The following is a 16297-nucleotide window of genomic DNA, read 5'->3' on the forward strand; positions in this document are numbered from 1 at the left end:
GAGCGTACCTCTTCCAAAAGACTACTCAAACTTTTATCTTGACTATTGGTCCCTCTTTACTTACCCTGCTGCGTCCCCGGCTATCTGATATAAAGTTCAGGCACAAGAGCTGACTTTCTCCTCTTTTTAAAATAGTGTAAAAGGGACATTTGGTAATTATGGTCTCCATACCTATGCCACAGAGAATAACAATTGTGGTTCTCCAGATGTAGGATATTGATGACCTATCCATTCATAGGATAGGTAATCAGTATCGCATTGGAGGGGGTCCGACACCCCCACTAACCAGCTGTTATCTGCTCTGGTGGCAGCCTGATGTGTAAACATTGAAGTGTAATGTTAAATCTCCATTCAAGGTGTAGCAGCCGCTGCCTGGTGCTGCAGATCATCTGTTCTACTGAATAGTAACTGATATGTTAATAATAGTGTTAATAATAGTACTGCCTCATTATCCCCCTGACCACACCATAGTGGTAAGGCTGCAAAATATGAGTATCACTTACTCAGGTTGAAGCTGCGGGTAGATCTGCCAGATGGTCCTCGCGGTGATGCTGGAAAATCCCTGGAGTGGCTAAATTGAAGGGTTAACTGCACCAGGAGTGAGTTGTGCGGGTGGCAAGGAGAACGCGATACAGGCCGGAGCACTCCGGCCAGTGGTGGCCCAGCGGTAGGGAGGTCGCGTTTTAAGCAGCATGTGATGTCAGATGGTGAGCACTTGGGGCTCATACGGGGTCCAAAAACCAACGCGTTTCTAAGTACTACACGTACCCTGCATAGTATAGTGCATATTACTTCGAAACGTGTTGGTTTTTGGACCGGCCTGTATCGCGTTCTCTTTGCCACCCGCCCCTCACAACTCACTGCTGGTGCAGTTAACCCTTCAATTTAGCCGCTCCAGTGAGCTTCCAGCATCACCGTGAGCCGCGTAGACCATCTATTAAAACGTATAATAATCCCCAATTATATGAAAATAATTTTTATTCAAGTAGAAAATTTATACACCACACCATTTTGTGCATATTGACATTACATAGATCAATTGTCTTGAAGCCAACTGAATGGCAACCCCTGATCTTGAATATCAAGAACAGGGTTTACAATGAAAAATAGAAGACAAATTGATACAATTTAAAACATATCTATCCAATTACTGGTTCACAAAAGGACACAGAATGTACAAGCCAAACTTAACTCGGTAGCTCCCAATGTGACTATGTTGGCACGTTAGTGCTGATTCTGCGGTCACAGTCATAAATATTCATCCAGGAGTATTCACACGATGCGTTGGAAAATAGGTCCTTTATTCAATATAGTGAACCATCAACCATTTCCTATCAATTAAAGACGTCTCCACCTCGACGCGTTTCCCCACAAGGGCATGTGGTTCATCAGGAGGTTGTCAGATAGTATAATGAGGGATATGCAGGTCCATGGCGCCACACGAACAGATCAGCAGCACTCCAGTCAATACTGTCTTGATGACATGCTCCCGTCCTCCAGGCGTCATTCAGTTGGCTTCAAGACAATTGATCTATGTAATGTCAATATACACAAAATGGTGTGGTGTATAAATTTTCTACTTGAATAAAAATTATTTTCATATAATTAAGGATTATTATACGTTTTAATAGACTATTGTTATCCCCAGGGCCTTAGAGCTAAATAACTTTGATACCGCGTAGACCATCTGTCAGATCTACCCACAGCTTTAATCTGAGTAAGTGATTATATTTTGCGGCCTTACCCCCTTTGTGCGGTCAGGGGGATAATGGGGCGGTACTATTATTAACACTATACAGTGGAACCTTGTTTTACGAGAACAATCCGTTCTGGGAGTGTGCTTGTAAACCAAGTTACTCGTCTAGCAAAGCAAAATTTCCCATAGGAAATAATGCAAGCTCAGACAATTTGTTCCACAACTTGTTCAGTGTCCCATCCGGGTCCCCTATTGTTCCATTCCACATACACACGCACACACACATATTATGCTCACCTTACCTTCCATTCCCTCGCCGGCCTCATGGTTCTTGTAGTCCGCAGGTACAAGATGTCTATCGGGTAACCATCGCGACCGATGCTGGAATTTCCGCTGCCAGCGCGCTGACGTCAAAGGCAGGAGCCACTTGCCTCTGATTGGTCAGCGCGCTGCCTTTGAGAAGGAGCCAACAGCGGAAGCTCCGACATCGGTTGTGATGGTTACCCGATGCACATCCTGTACCGGCAGACTACAAGAACCATGAGGTCGGCGAGGGAACGTTTTGTGTTTGTGTGTGTGTTTGTTTGTTTTGCAAGAGCGGGTCAGAGCGCGGTGAAAGTACAGAACCGGAAGTGTGTGCGGTGAGTATTTTGCTCGTATAGCAAAGCTTGCTCGTAAACTGAGTTACAAATTTACAGCAAGCTTTGCTCGTATAGCAAAATACTCGCACACCAAGTTACTAGTAAACTGAGGTTCCACTGTACTAAACATCCTTTTACTAAGGGCTCTTTAGTCTAGCACCATTACATGTGGGTTTTTTTTGGATGCGCAGTGTTCTACCTTTTATCATATTTTAATTAGGTGGTCTACACATAGAGCCACTTGATCACTAGCGGCTCCATCTCTTCTGTAGTGCCGATGCTCAATTTATAACTTCTACTAATTGATGTAGCACTTGATCCCAACCACTTCACTAAAATGAGAGATTCACAGTGCTGCTCCAGCCATTGTTGACACCCGGCTGCCGCCAAAGCTCCTATCAGCTGCTCGTTGACGTTACCAAGTGTTAGGGTACCGTCACACTTTAGCGACGCAGCAGCGATCCGACCAGCGATCTGACCTAGTCAGGATCGCTGCTGCGTTGCTACATGGTCGCTGGTGAGCTGTCAAACAGGCAGATCTGACCAGCGACCAGCCAGCAGCGACGTGCAAGTGACGCTGTGCTTGCACGGAGCCGGCGTCTGGAAGCTGCGGACACTGGTAACTAAGGTAAACATCAGGTATGGTTACCCGATGTTTACCTTAGTTACCAGCGCACACCGCTTAACTTAGCGTGTGCAGGGAGCAGGAGCCGGCACTGGCAGCGTGAGAGCTGCGGAGGCTGGTAACGAAGGTAAATATCGGGTAACCACCTTGGTTACCCGATGTTTACCTTGGTTACAGCTTACCGCAGGCTGTCAGACGCCGGCTCCTGCTCCCTGCACATTCAGGATTGTTGCTCTCTCGCTGTCACACACAGCGATGTGTGCTTATCAGCGGGAGAGCAACAATAAAAAAACAAACCAGGGCTGTGTGTAACGAGCAGCGATCTCACAGCAGGGGCCAGATCGCTGCTCAGTGTCACACACAGCGAGATCGCTAATGAGGTCACAAAAACCGTGACTCAGCAGCGATCTCAGTAGCGATCTCGCTGTGTGTGAAGTACCCCTTAGACCTCCACCAATCTCATATCGATCACCCATCCCTACGTAATCAATATCCTTTGCCCAGAGAACCTCTTTAATATACAAGCCTATATATCCTTGTAGGTAATCTACTAAGGAAATGAGCATTTTATTGGTCTTCCATAGCTGCATAAGTCATGTCTAAAAGACTCATTTTGAAAAATTTGCAAAACTGTGACGATAGAATGCAGCCTTCAACCTCAATACTCCTTAGTTAACCGTTCCCACTTGTGGTATGGTAAGTGACTTATTTAATCAGCCGCCATTGTTATTGCACTTGGGGAGTTTACCGAGGCCATGACAGCAGCGCTACAAAGAACATCTTGACCTGTATAATTTAATCTGAGCTAGACAAGCAGGAGCACATCTGTGCTTGATGGTTTGGGATGGGGCCAAATCCTAATTTATAATTGAAGTGCGACCAGTACTGTATGGTGATATATATATATATATATATATATATATATATAAGAGAAGCTGCCAGTACATGTTCAGTATGGCCGTCGCCTTCTTCTCCGCTCAAATTAATTTACAGGTCAAATGTGTAATCACAAGGTCTCAATTAATCGTTAGTTTTTTTTGTGCTTTATTTTTTTTATGTACGTAACAAAAAAAGGACTGATTTTAATCAGTAAATTATGAAAATCTGATCCAAAGCACTACGTATGTACACACGGAGTATTTCAAGGAGTTTTTGGAGCAGAAACTGAAAGGAAACTTAACATTCGCCTAAAAAATGCAAAACTTCTTAAATACTTGGAGGTTCTGCTTAGTTTGCACTAAGAAAAAAAAAACTTACTGTCCACATAGCCACGGTTTGTTCAATGCGTCCGTTTTTTAGCAGTGAATTTTCTCATAGGCAAAACAATTTTTCGGCAAAGTCTCTCCTATCCATTGCAATGTTAAAAACTGACAGCGTACGGAATGGAATTTACAGACCCATAGACTCGAATGAGTGATTTTGGTCTGTGACACTGATCAAAAACTGACATTTCACTCCAACTTATTGTGCGGACGCACCTGACGTGAACAGCACCGTAGACTACAATAGGCGCATGTTCTGTCTGTGAAATCACACGTAGAACATGTATGTGAAACACAGACGTTTAAATGTGGTCTACGTGAAAATAAATTTATACCAGCCGTTGCTGAATGTCAAGACTTAAAAGCTATGGATACTTTCGAGGACATTTTTTTTTTTTTAATACTACTTCATATATTTTTGGTTAAAAATTATTATTGGGTAGAGTTGAGCGCGGTTCGAGGTTCTCCATTTCGCGGCTCGAGTGATTTTGGGGGCTGTTCGAGATCGAACTAGAACTCGAGCTTTTTGCAAAAGCTCGATAGTTCTAGATACGTTCGAGAACGGTTCTAGCAGCAAAAAGCAGGGCTTTTTACAGCTACAGTGTGCAGGAGCCATCGCTGGCAGCCTGCCACAAGCTGGTAACCAAGATAAACATCGGGTATCCAACCAAAGCGCTTTGGTTAGTAACCCGATGTTTATCCCAGGGCTGTGGAGTCGGTAAGCCAAACCTTCGACTCCGACTCCGACTCCGACTCCTCAAATTCTCTTGCACCGACTCCGGCTCCGACTCCGACTCCGACTCCTACATATATTGCTTATAGTTAGGTGAAAAATTTATTGTAGTACATGAATGTGTATGTGAACATCAGACATTTAATAATTTTTATGATACAATAATCAAGATATTTGGATAGAACATAAAATATATTTATTGGAATACAACTTTAGAACACAAAAAACTGTAATAAATTGTAAATATGTAATACACTATGTAATATACAGTAGATTACATATATATCTTGTGTGTGTATATACACTGTATATATATATATATGTATATACAGTGTATATACACACACAAGATATATATGTAATCTACTGTATATTACATAGTGTATTACATATTTACAATTTATTACAGTTTTTTGTGTTCTAAAGTTGTATTCCAATAAATATATTTTATGTTCTATCCAAATATCTTGATTATTGTATCATAAAAACAATTAAATGTCTGATGTTCACATTGTACTACAATACATTTTTCACTTAAATATAAGCATTATACTAAATGTTATTATTTAGTAAAATATTCAGCACATTCTGCATTGCACTCCTGTCCCCAATTTATTATATATTTTAGGAGTCGGAGTCGGTGCATTTTATACCGACTCCGACTCCACCAAAATGAGCTCCGACTCCGACTCCGACTCCACGACTCCGACTCCGACTCCACAGCCCTGGTTTATCCTAGTTACGTGCAGGAAGCCGACACTTCCCCGCTCAGCTCACTCCGCCCCCTCCTGCCCGCGGCATACACACACACACACACACACACACACACACACACACACACACACACACACACACACACACACACACACACGGTCCCGCTCGGCTTGCCTGCGGTGATGAAGTCCCGCCATCCCGACCTCAGCGCTGTCACTGTCCTCCATGGCCGCCGCTTGTCACATCACCTTCTCTCGCTTCCGACCCGAGACTGACTAGCGGTGACGTCATGGGCCTCTCGCGATACTTGGTGTGAAGGCGCCGGTCATTGAACTCAGTGACAGGTGCTGTCAGTGTGCTGGAGATCAGCGCAGGTAATGTACCTCGCTGACAGCAGCACTTGTCATCCCCTGCAGTGACCTGGGCTGACCCATTGATGTTAGCTCAGGTCACTGCACTGCTCTCCCAGCCAATGGGGAACATCCTGCTCTTCATTGACTGGGACAGTGTGGATCGTCATGGCAACCCCTTGGATTACACCAGACCTGGATTTGTTTTTTTTTCTAATAAATTGAATTTATTTCATTAAAGAGGGAATGTTTTGGGGAGTGTTTTTTCAAATAAAAATGTATTTGTCGTCTTTTTTTTTTTTACTACTGACTGGGTTGGTGATGTCGGGTATCTGATAGACGCCTGACCTCACCAACCCCAGGGCTTGATGCCAGGTGACATTACACATCTGGTATTAACCCCATATATTACCCCGTTTGCCACCGCACCAGGGCGCGGGATGAGCTGGGGCGAAGCACCAGGATTGGCACATCTAATGGATGCGCCACTTCTGGGGCTGCTGCGGCCTGCTATTTTTAGGCTGGGGAGAGTCCAATAACCATGGACCTCCCTAGTCTGAGAATATCAGACCCCAGCTGTCTGCTTTACCTTGGCTGGTGATCCAATTTTGGGGGCACCCCTATGTGTTTTTTTTTTTTTTAATTATTTATTTAATTTAAAATAACAGCGTGGGGTGCCCTCAGTTTTGGATTACCAGCCAAGGTGAGATTGCCAGCTGTGCTCTGCAGGCTGCAGCCGTCTGCTTTACCCTAGCTGGCTACAAAACTAGGGGGAACCCTACGACATTTTTTTTTTTTTTCATTTTTTTGGCTAAATACAAAGCTAAGCACCCCTTAGTGCCACATGAAAGGCACCAAAGGGTGCAAAATTACAAAATGCAGGAGAGTGGGACATTGTGTCTTTCTGCCATTATAATGACAGAAAAGACTGATATGAAGTGCACAAGCACAAGAAAATCACCAGAGCGCTCTATGCTGTGAAAAGCAGTAGAAAATGGCACTGGAGTGAACATGTGACCGCCTCATGTAGGATGAAGCTATGGATCCTGGGTAAATTTATGCATTTACCCTCATTCAGTTTTTTTGTAGTAGACAAAAAAAACGGAAGGCACACGGATGACAAACAGATGACATACGGACCGTCTACGGAACGGAAACGGATGCCACACGGATGCACCCGTGAAAAAAAACGGACTGTTTTTTGCAGACCACAAAAATGGATCGGTCGTGTTAATGTAGCCTTATTCTGATCTGCCGTTTATAAACAGCAGGCAGAAATAAGTGAATAACGCCCCCAGCGTCAGAAAATCTCCGGGGTTTCAGGGCTAGCTGAGACCCTGGAGATCATGATTCAGGACGGTTTTTCCGGTCCCCGCTCACGTGATCACAGGTATACACCGTACACCGATGATCACGTTACAGTAAATGACAGCGCCGGTAAAAAATTATTTATCTCCCATCTGGCATGAACAAACACTTCTCCACTTCTTCTCCACTTCTTCTCCACTTCTTCTCCACTTCTTCTCCACTTCTTCTCCACTTCTTCTCCACTTCTTCTCCACTTCTTCTCCACTTCTTCTCCACTTCTTCTCCACTTCTTCTCCACTTCTTCTCCACTTCTTCTCCACTTCTTCTCCACTTCTTCTCCGTTCTTTTTCTATGGTCGGTCTACCCATTAGCTCTGCCATGCATAGTGTAGCTCTACACCTACTGCACATGTTACTTTATGATTGACATCTCTTTCGTACCAGAGCTGTCTAAGTCTACTCTGACCCCATATTTGTCATTACTATATTGTTTTTGTACTGTATTATGACATTTGTATCATGTGTTTCATTTCTTGCTGTGTTGCAATTTTTTTGCTGCATCCCAATTGTACCTCTACATTGTTCGAGTTTGTTATTGTTCTCTCACTCTTATGTGATACTGATTATTGTCATTTTTCATGATTACATGCAGATAAGTCCAATCTGACGAAGGCTCAGGCCGAAACGTCATTTGTAACTTGTTTTGGACAAAAACATATATGCTTATGAAAAAATTTTTTTTCTTAATACGGACCAATAAAGAGTGATTTTGCATTACTATCCGTTGTGACTTACTGACTTAGGGGTGCTTCACACACAGCGAGCTCACTGCCGAGATCGCTGCTGAGTCACGCTTTTTGTGACGCAGCAGTGACCTCATTAGCGATCTCGCTGTGTGTGACACTGAGCAGCGATCTGGCCCCTGCTGCGAGATCGCTGCTCGTTACACACAGCCCTGGTTCGTTTTCTTCAAAGGCGCTCTCCCACTGTGACACACAGATCACTGTGTGTGACAGCGAGAGAGCGACAAATGAAGCGAGCAGGGAGCAGGAGCCGGCGTCTGGCAGCTGAGGTAAGCTTGTAACCAAGATAAACATCGGGTAACCAAGGTGGTTACCCGATATTTACCTTATTTACCAGCCTCTGCAGCTCTCTCGCTGCCTGTGCTGCCGGCTCCGGCTCTCTGCACATGTAGCTGCAGTACACATCGGGTTAATTAACCCGATGTGTACAGCAGCTAGGAGAGCAAGGAGCCAGCGCTCAGTGTGCGCGGCTCCCTGCTCCCTGTACACACAGCTAAGCGGTGTGCGCTGGTAACTAATGTAAACATCGGGTAACCATACCCGATGTTTACCTTAGTTACCAGTCTCTGCAGCTTCCAGACGGCGGCTCCGTGCAAGCGCAGCATCGCTTGCACGTCGCTGCTGGCTGGGGGCTGTTCACTGGTCGCTGGTGAGATCTGCCTGTTTGACAGCTCACCAGCGACCATGTAGCGATGCAGCAGCGATCCTGACCAGGTCAGATCGCTGGTCGGATCGCTGCTGCATCGCTAAGTGTGAAGGTACCCTAAGTCTGGGAGATTTAGAGTGCCGAGGTTACTCACTAATTTTATCTATTATTACCTCTGAGCACCTATATACCAGTGAGCAGAGCTTCCTCTACAGTAGTTCTCCTGATTAGGCATGCCCTTACCTCATGAGCAGGGCATTGCAGCTTTGGTAGCAACCATTACAACATGGACTCTGCCGCTGTGGACCCGGGGAGAGTGAGTGCAGATTCATTGCACCCACACTCCTCACATGAAGGGTCCGCACTCCTAGAAAATGGGGGATACGTTCCCTGAGTGTCTCCCCCCCCCCCATATTCTAGACGGTCCAGAGTCGTCGTGGGACCCCTTTATTTTTTTTCTTACAATAAATTGGTGAAAGAGGAAATTTTTTGGGGACTGTTTTTTCAAATAAATTTCTTTTGTCGATTTTTTTTTTTTTTTTTTTTTTTTTTTTTGTTAGTACTGACAGTTTATGATGTTGGGTATCTAATAGACGCCATGACATCACAAACTGCTGGGCTTGATCTCAGGTGACTTTACAGCTAGTATCAACCCGATTTATTACCCCGTTTGCCACTGCACCAGGGCACGGGATGAGCTGGGGTGAAGCGCCAGGATTGGCGCATCTAGTGGATGCGGCACGTCTGGGGTGCCTGCGGCCTGCTATTTTTAGGCTGTGAAGGCCCAATAACTATGGACCTTCACACCCTGAGAATACCAGACCACAGCTGTCCGCTTTACCTTGGCTGGTGATCCAATTTGGAGGGGACCCTACTTTTTTTGTGTAATTATTAATATTTATAAAATAATAATTATAAAAAAAGAGCCTGGGGGGACCTCCACATTGGATCCCCAACCACGGTAAAGCTGCCAGCTGTGGTTTTCAGGCTACAGACATCTGCTTTACCCTAGCTGGCTATCAAAAATGGGGGGACCCAACGTCATATTTTTTTTTTTTAACTATTTTTTAAATAGAAAAAATTAATGGGCTTCCCTGTATTTTGATTGCCAACCAAGGTAACGACAGGCAGATGGGGGTGGCAACCCATAGCTGTCTGCTTTATCTGCGCTGATAATCAAAAATACCGCGGCGCGCTATGTCATTTTTTTTAAAGATTTATTTTTACAGCACTGTGATGTCCAGCAATCAAAATACAGGGAAGCCCATTTTGTTTTTAGTTATTTTAAAAAATAATTAAAAAAATTATATATGGGCTCCCGCTGCATTTTTTGTATTGCTAGCTAAGGGTAATCCAAGCAGCTACTGGCTGCTAACCCCCACTGCTTGGTGTTACCTTCACTGGCAATGGAAAATCCAGGGAAGCATTTTTTAATTTTTTGGCCAAAAAACTACAAAAAAAGGACGTGAGCTTCGCCATATTTTTGTATGCTAGCCAGGTATAGCAGGCAGGTGCTGGAAGAGTTGGATACAGCGCCAGAAGATGGCGCTTCTATGAAAGTGCCATTTTCTGAGGCGGCTGCAGACTGCAATTCGCAGCAGTGGGGCCCAGAAAGCTCAGGCCAACCTGTGCTGCGTATTCCAATCCCCAGCTGCCTAGATGTACCTGGCTGGACACAAAAATGGAGCGAAGCCTACGTCATTTGTTTTCTAATTATTTCATGAAATTCATGAAATAATAAAAAAAGGGCTTCCCTTTATTTTTGGTTCCCAGCCGGGTACAAATAGGCAACTGGGGGTTGGGGGCAGCCGTACCTGCCTGCTGTACCTGGCTAGCATACAAAAATATGGCGAAGCCCACATAATTTTTTCAGCAAAAAACTTCTGCATACAGTCCTGAGTATGCTGAGTATGCTGAGCCTTGTAGTTCTGCAGCTGCTGTGTGTCTGTATGGAGAAGAGCAGACAGCAGCTGCAGAACTACAAGGCTCAGCATACTCCATCCAGGACTGTATGCAGAAGTTTTTTGCCCACCAAAAAAATGACGTGGGCTTCGCCATATTTTTGTATGCTAGCCAGGTACAGCAGGCAGCCACGGGCTGCCTCCAACCCCCAGTTGCCTATTTGTACCCGGCTGGGAACCAAAAATATAGGGAAGCCCTTTTTTTTTTTTTAATTATTTCACTTATTTCATGAAATAATTAAAAAACAAATGACGTGGGCTTCGCCCCATTTTTGTGTCCAGCCGGGTACAACTAGGCAGCTGGGGATTGGAATCCGCAGCACAGGTTAGCCCGAGGTTTCTGGGCGCCTCTGCTGCGAATTTCAGTCCGCAGCCGTCCCAGAAAATGGCGCTCTCATAGAAGCGCCATCATCTGGCGCTGTATCCAACTCTTCCAACAGCCCTGGAGCCGGGTGGCTTGTTGGGTAATCATGAGTTAATACTGGCTTTGTTTTACTAGCCAGTATTAAGCCAGAGATTCTTAATGTCAGGCACGTTTGACCCGGCCATTAAGAATCTCCAATAAAGGGTTAAAAAAAAGACACCACACAGAGAAAAAATACTTTAATAGAAATAAATACACAGACACATTAGAGACTCCATCTTTATTACCCCCTGTCAGCCCTCCACGATCCATGGTCTTCTGTCTTTCTCGTTCAACAAATGCAGCTCTGCTACATCACTGCTGCATGGGGGAAGACGCTGCTTCCCGTGGAGCATTCACTCCGTGAGTGATCAGTGCTGCTGGCTGTCAGCGGTAACGCTGACAGACGCGTTACCATAGCAACGGTGCTCTCGGAGCCGCGGTTAGCGGTGACTTCACCGCTAACTGCGTTGCTATGGCAACGGTGATCTCCGTTAATGACCGGCTGTGTCAGCCGGTCCCTAACGGAACGGGGAGTCGACCGTGTGCTAGAGCATGTCGCCGGTACACGGCGATACACATATGTGCACAGTGTACCGGAGAGATGCACTCGCAGGCCCTACATGACGCGTCATAGTCATGTGACCAGTCTGTAGCCAATGAGATAATAGCCGCGTGACTGGTCACATGGCTATTTTGACGTCACGATAGGTCCTGCATCACTGCTTGCAGTGCCGGTCACCGAGAGGATTCAGCGATCATCGGATGGAATAGCGGCAGGAGACAGAGTGCAGGAGGGATCGCGGGGACCGGTAAGTGTTATGGCAATGTTTATTAACTGTTTGTGTACATTTATCATGCATTTTTATGTGTTTGTGATTGCCTCCCATTATAGCCTATAGGTTCGAGTTTGGTTCGTCGAACGTTCGACGAGCCGAACTCGAACAGGACCCCCGTTCGGCGAACCGACCTCGAGCCGAACCGCGACCGGTTCGCTCATCTCTGTTATTGGGATTCATTTAAAAATTTGTGCCATATCTTCTGTGTTACTGTCTATTATAGCTCAATGACTTAAAGGGAACCTGTCAGGTCCCATATGCGTTCTAACCTAGAAGCAGGGTGATGTGTGGCCTAGTAACCCCTTCCTTCCCATCCCTGTGTTGTAGTATTGTGTAATATGAATATATAAAAATGTTTATTACTTACATGTTCCATATGTAAATGATCAGAGGGTCTAGTCTTCTGGGCGTCGCATCGCCCTGTGGGCGTTTGCATGGTTTCTGTGGTATCACGCCCCTGTGGGCGTGATACCATGGATTTACATGAGTGACATCACCGTCGCTCCTTGAGATCCCGCGCGTGTGCGCACGTACCATTCCCGCAGCCTTGTTATCTGGGTGCTTGCTCCTCAGCTTCAGATGCGCACTGCGCATGCTCAGAAGACGCCTGCGGTTCCGGTCATGGGCAGAGCGGGTCTGAAACCGAAGAGCAAGCACCAGGATGAGGCTGCGGGAATGGTAAGCGTGCACGTGTGAGATCTCCAGGAGGTGATGGTGACATCACTCATGTAAATCCATGGTATCACATCCACAGGGGCATGATACCACGGAAAACATGCCAATGCCCACAGGGCGAAACGACGCCCAGGGGTCTAGAGCCTCTGATCATTTACATAGGGTACATGTAAGTAATAAAACGTATTTTTATACATTCATATTACACAATTTTCCAACACTGGGATAGGTAAAAAGGGGTTACTAGGCCACACATCACCCTGCTTGTAGGTTAGAACGCATATGGGACCTGACAGGTTCCCTTTAACTGAGACTCCATCAGTGAGCTGGTTCTGGCTTAAGTGCTTATAACTCACACTAGGCAAATGGGGCATATGGGTATATTACACTATATACCAGGGGAAAGCTTCAAATGTATACTGTAGGCCAAGTGCACAGATATAGTGAAGACTTTAGCCTTCTCTTACTTCTGAGCTCCTCTCAGCTAACTCATGAGCAGAGTTTAGTCCACCTTCATAAATTAGCAGTGAAGGAGCTCAAAAGAAGAGTTGTAATCACAATGAGTTAACTAACGCCTTATCAGTTTAAGGCCCTGTGCGCACACTGCGGTTTTTTTAACCGCGTTTTTGCTGCTGAAATTTCTGCAGAAAGTGGTTGTAACCTTTCTGCAGACATTTCCCAGCAAAACCTATGGAAAAAAAAAAATAGCTGTGCTCACACTTTTATTTTTTTTTTTTTTCTCGAATTCTTTCTGCAGAATTTCTTGAGAAAAAGAATGAGCAGGTCACTTATTTTCTGCAGGTCCCTGCATTATTTGCCATAGAGGATGGTAAAAAAAAACACAGGGACCAACCTGCTGAAAAAAACACATCAAAAATGCGGTAAAAACGCCTGTGTTATTGGTTAGGTTTTTTTAACGCAAGTGTCCTAATCTTTCAGACTCAAGACCTTTCTTGAGAAAAATAATTTCTAGTGCGCACAGGACCTAACCCATTTTTCAGCCACGAATAGACAAGTGCAACATAGGGTACAGAAAGCAAACTGTATTTTTTATTTTTTTTTTAAACAAATTGTAAAAAATTTTTAGCCAAAAATTTGAGATGCCAAAAAAAATCGAGATCAATCTGTCCCTATAAGTCCCCAAAGCCCCCTTCTATACTTTTTTTTTTTTTTTTGCTCTTGAGCCATGCTTGTAGTGTTTGCAATACTTCCTGCTGGCCTTCCCTTTGTGCCTCTAGACTACATTTCCAAAGAGACTGCTATATCTTTAGATTGTGAGCCCCAATGGGGTCAGTGATGCCTTTATATGTAAAGCACTGTGGAATTAATAGCGCTATATAAATGAATAAATATTATAATATAATATATCTGTTTCTCAGCTCCCTGACTGTCATCCTCAGTGCCTATCGACCTTACCTACACAGCACCATCCTGAAACTCTCAGGTCCTGTGCGCACGCTGCGGTTTTTGCCACAGATTTGCTGCGGTTATGCTGCATGAATTGCTGCAGAAAATGTTCATAACCTTTCTGCAGTCATTCCCCAGCAAAACCTATGGCAAAAAAAAGGTGTGCGTAGGTTTTTCCCCTACAGGCTTTGCTGCAGAATTTCTGCAGCCAAAAGAATGTGCATGTCACTTCTTTTCCGCAGCTACCTGCGGTTTTTGTTTTTTGTTTTTTTTTAACCATTATCTGTGGCAAAAACCGCAGGGAACAACCTGCGGAAAATCTGTGGGTAAACCGCAACAAACGGTTGTACTTTTGTATGACACCATCCGTTTTTTCATGTGATGTATGTAAATCCAGGAAAAAATTACAAAGTATTGTGAAAAAAGTGCAATTCTGTAATTCAGCACTGATTGACAGTTAGGCTAGTTTCACACTTGCGTTGGGTTGAATCCGCTGGGTCCGTTGCTGCGTCGTTTTGACGCATCCGTTATTTTTGTGGTGTCAACGGATGCAACGGATCCGTTATTTCACAGTAATCTGTTAGCTGATTCCTGTAAAATAACGTACCGTTGCATCTGTTTGGTGTCCGTTAGGCGTCCGTCTAACGGAATCCGTCGGCTGCTACAAAGCGCAGCGTAACTGCATGTATTTACGCAACGTGCGCACATAGCCTTACAGGCAAATGATAACAAAATAAAGCCTTAATCTGCCAGCAGAAATCCGGGCTCAGTTTCAAAGTCAAAGGCGGCATATGATGTAATAGTACGTGATAGGCTAGTAAAGGGTTAATACCATTCTTCCTCCTTCACCTAGCTTGTGCTATCCTGGGACTTTCCTGCAGGCAGTAATGTACCGGTGTCGTCCTGGCAGGATCAGTGTACTGTAGGGGAGCAACGTGTGATATAATGTAGTTATTTATTCTAATGCACTCTCGAACTCCCATCACCAATCCCTCTGGCTAAAGTCACAAGTTGACAAGGTTATTTGTTCTGTGTGGAGCCTGCAATGTGCTCTCCTTTCTCTTTTTCCCTTTCTAAATTCCTAGTTACTCTAAACTTAGCGAGGATCAAAGACCACCATCACCTTTCAGAGCACCCTGCGGAGAGTTGATGGATGAGCCTTTTCAAAGCACAGACCTTAAATCTCTTTACTCTGTGCTTTGAACCACTGTAGCAGTATGGATCTGCATGTGACCACTCAGGAACAGAGCAGACTTTAAAGGGAACCTGTCAGGTCAAAAAAGCGTTCTGACGTACAAGCAGGAGCCTGTGTGAGCTATTAACCCCTTCCTAACCATCCCTGTGTTGTTATATTGTGTAATATGAAAGTAATAAAATACATTTTATTACTTACATATTCCCTATGTAAATAGCACAGGTCTCTAGCCCCATAGGCGTCTCATCGCCCTGTGGGTGTCTACATGCTTTCCATTGTATCACGCCCCTGTGGGCGTGATACCATGGATTTACATCAGTGACGTGACTTCTGCAGCTTCAGAATCTCGCGTGCGCGCGTTTACTATTCTAGCCGCCTTCTCATCCTGGCGCTTGCCTCTCGACTTCTGACCCGCAATGCACATGACCAGATCCGCAGGAGTCTTCAGAAGCCGACACTCAAACACCAGGATGAGGCGGCGAGAATGGTAAGCGCACACGCGAGATTCTGAAGTAGCGACGGTCACGTCACTGATGTAAATCCACTTTACCAAGTGGGTATGGCTCACGGGTTCCTCTGGAGCAATGCCCACAAGGTAAAGACCATAAAAAGTGGTACTCGATAAAAAAGGCCCATTCTCTGGAAACTTATGGCAGATTAAAAAATAAATAAAATATGGACTGCTCCAGAGAGGAAAGTGAGGAAAATAAGAGCAGAACTGATCACTTTTGGGTTTTCTAAGTGTATATGTATATATATATATATATATATATATATCTCAATTGACCCCTTAATGTGTCCTTATTCTTTGTAATTTCTCCTGCGTTTATATTTTCTACAGGGCCGGGAGTTTTGCTTTGGGGAAGATAGGAAGCCTTATAGATGTGAGATCGGATACTGCTGTGGGGACACTGAATGCTGCACGTACTACTATGAGCTGTGGTGTAAGTATAGAATACATTCTTATATTCTGCTATGTGCTATTGAAGGGCACCTGTCGCCTTGTTCTTGTTCCCCAAACCTTAGGTAGCATTTATCAG

At 44.8% G+C, this 16297-nt stretch overlaps 1 protein-coding gene across 1 annotated transcript in view; it reads left to right on the forward strand.

The window, feature by feature from the left end:
- Nucleotides 1-16297, forward strand: part of LOC142301892 (WW domain-binding protein 1-like) — a 41783-nt gene that overhangs the window by 4343 nt on the left and 21143 nt on the right. The window contains exon 2 of the mRNA XM_075342927.1: nt 16099-16201. Coding sequence (XP_075199042.1) covers nt 16099-16201 — 103 coding nt within the window. The remainder of the gene's footprint in view (nt 1-16098; nt 16202-16297) is intronic.

This window comes from Anomaloglossus baeobatrachus, chromosome 4 (genome assembly GCF_048569485.1).
Source record: "Anomaloglossus baeobatrachus isolate aAnoBae1 chromosome 4, aAnoBae1.hap1, whole genome shotgun sequence".
NCBI lineage: Eukaryota > Metazoa > Chordata > Amphibia > Anura > Aromobatidae > Anomaloglossus > Anomaloglossus baeobatrachus.